This window comes from Pygoscelis adeliae, unplaced genomic scaffold (genome assembly GCF_000699105.1).
Source record: "Pygoscelis adeliae isolate BGI_AS28 unplaced genomic scaffold, ASM69910v1 Scaffold108, whole genome shotgun sequence".
Classification (NCBI taxonomy): Eukaryota; Metazoa; Chordata; class Aves; order Sphenisciformes; family Spheniscidae; genus Pygoscelis; species Pygoscelis adeliae.
In genome coordinates, this window is record NW_008825498.1 from 550,256 (window position 1) to 551,573 (window position 1,318).

Genomic DNA, 1,318 nt, shown 5'->3' on the forward strand with positions numbered 1-1,318 from the left:
TAATTCATGGAAAGCAAATGAAGAACTGTTAAATATGGGCTCAAGCGGCCTGGTGAATTGTAACCCACATCCATGGGTGAGGAGGGGAAGCTCAGGTGCTGGCAGCCAGGAGGGCCGCGTGGGAGGCCAGCATAGGGGCAGAGCAGTGGTCCTTGCCACCCTCTGCTAGGGGACGTGCTCTGGCACTGCCCGGTGCTGCCCGAGCCATACGTGAAGCAGTGATGGTGCTGCTTCTTACAGTGGAAAGGTGGCCGTGATCAAGGGCGTGTGATAACGGTCCGTGCCCGATGCTGCCTGGCGTGGCTGTGGAGAGCGTGGAGCTGGGCCAGGTCCTTCAGCCCCCAGCGAGCGCTGGGCTGGCGTTTGCCGGCCGCTGGGCTGTGCCAGTCGGTGTGGGGGCCTCACGTCCCGTCCCTCCCTGCCGGCAGGTTCACGACTACCTGCGGAGCAAGCTCTGCTCACTCTACGAGAACGACTGCATCTTCGACAAGTTCGAGTGCGTCTGGAACGGGTCCGACAGGTGAGCGGTTCGGCAGCGCGGCTCCACATCGGCACCCAGCCAGCCCTGTGGGTGCCGAGTTCGGCCCAGAAGGTGCACGCTTTGGGATGGCCCGGTGGCGCCCGTGTCCCCATGCGGTCCCTTCCCTGGCCTTTGGCTGGGTGCAGGGTCTGGAGAGTTTTCCTGTGGATACAACAGGGATCACCTAAACCTGCAGCCCCGTACCCAAGCGCTGCTGAGGGTGTCTGATAGGGTCCCGGCTCTCTCCTCCTCTCAGGACCCACACCTGGAGGAGGGTGGTGATGCGTTTGGCTCCAGATTGCCAAAATCTGGGGATGACAACTATCCAGGCATAAATCACACCGAACCAGGTGGCAGAAAGCAGGATTGCCACATTTTTTTTCTCTGAACCACCAGAGCTAGTTAACAAGGCAGAACTGGGCCTGAAGCCCAAATTCCAGATCTAATCCAAATCTCATTATGCCTCTGGATATTCCGTCTGCCTCTAGTCACGAGGTAGTTTGCCTCTAAAAAGGTGTGAAAATTATTCGGTTCAGGTCAGCTAAATCTTTGCCATAAAGACTGATCTCTGCATGTGGTGTTATCCTGAAAGGAATTGCCTCCCCCGTGCACATTCCCTGGGCTAAGGAGGAGAAGGACATGGGGACATGGCTTCACTGGCCGAGCCTGAGCCTTTAGGCGCAGGACGGGGCACGAGCTCCCTGGTGTCCTGGTTGTGCCCCCACGTCCTGTGGGTTCTGTGCCGGGCAGGTCTGGGATATCGCAGCCGGGTGGGCGGTGGGACTGGGTGGGGGGTGG

General features: G+C 59.3%; 1 protein-coding gene across 1 annotated transcript in view; it reads left to right on the forward strand.

The window, feature by feature from the left end:
- The window catches only part of PPP2R2B (protein phosphatase 2, regulatory subunit B, beta), a 109,637-nt gene that overhangs the window by 107,833 nt on the left and 486 nt on the right, over nucleotides 1-1,318 (forward strand). Inside the window, exon 8 of the mRNA XM_009331375.1 lies at nucleotides 429-520. Within this exon, the coding sequence (XP_009329650.1) occupies nucleotides 429-520 (92 nt within the window). The remainder of the gene's footprint in view (nucleotides 1-428; nucleotides 521-1,318) is intronic.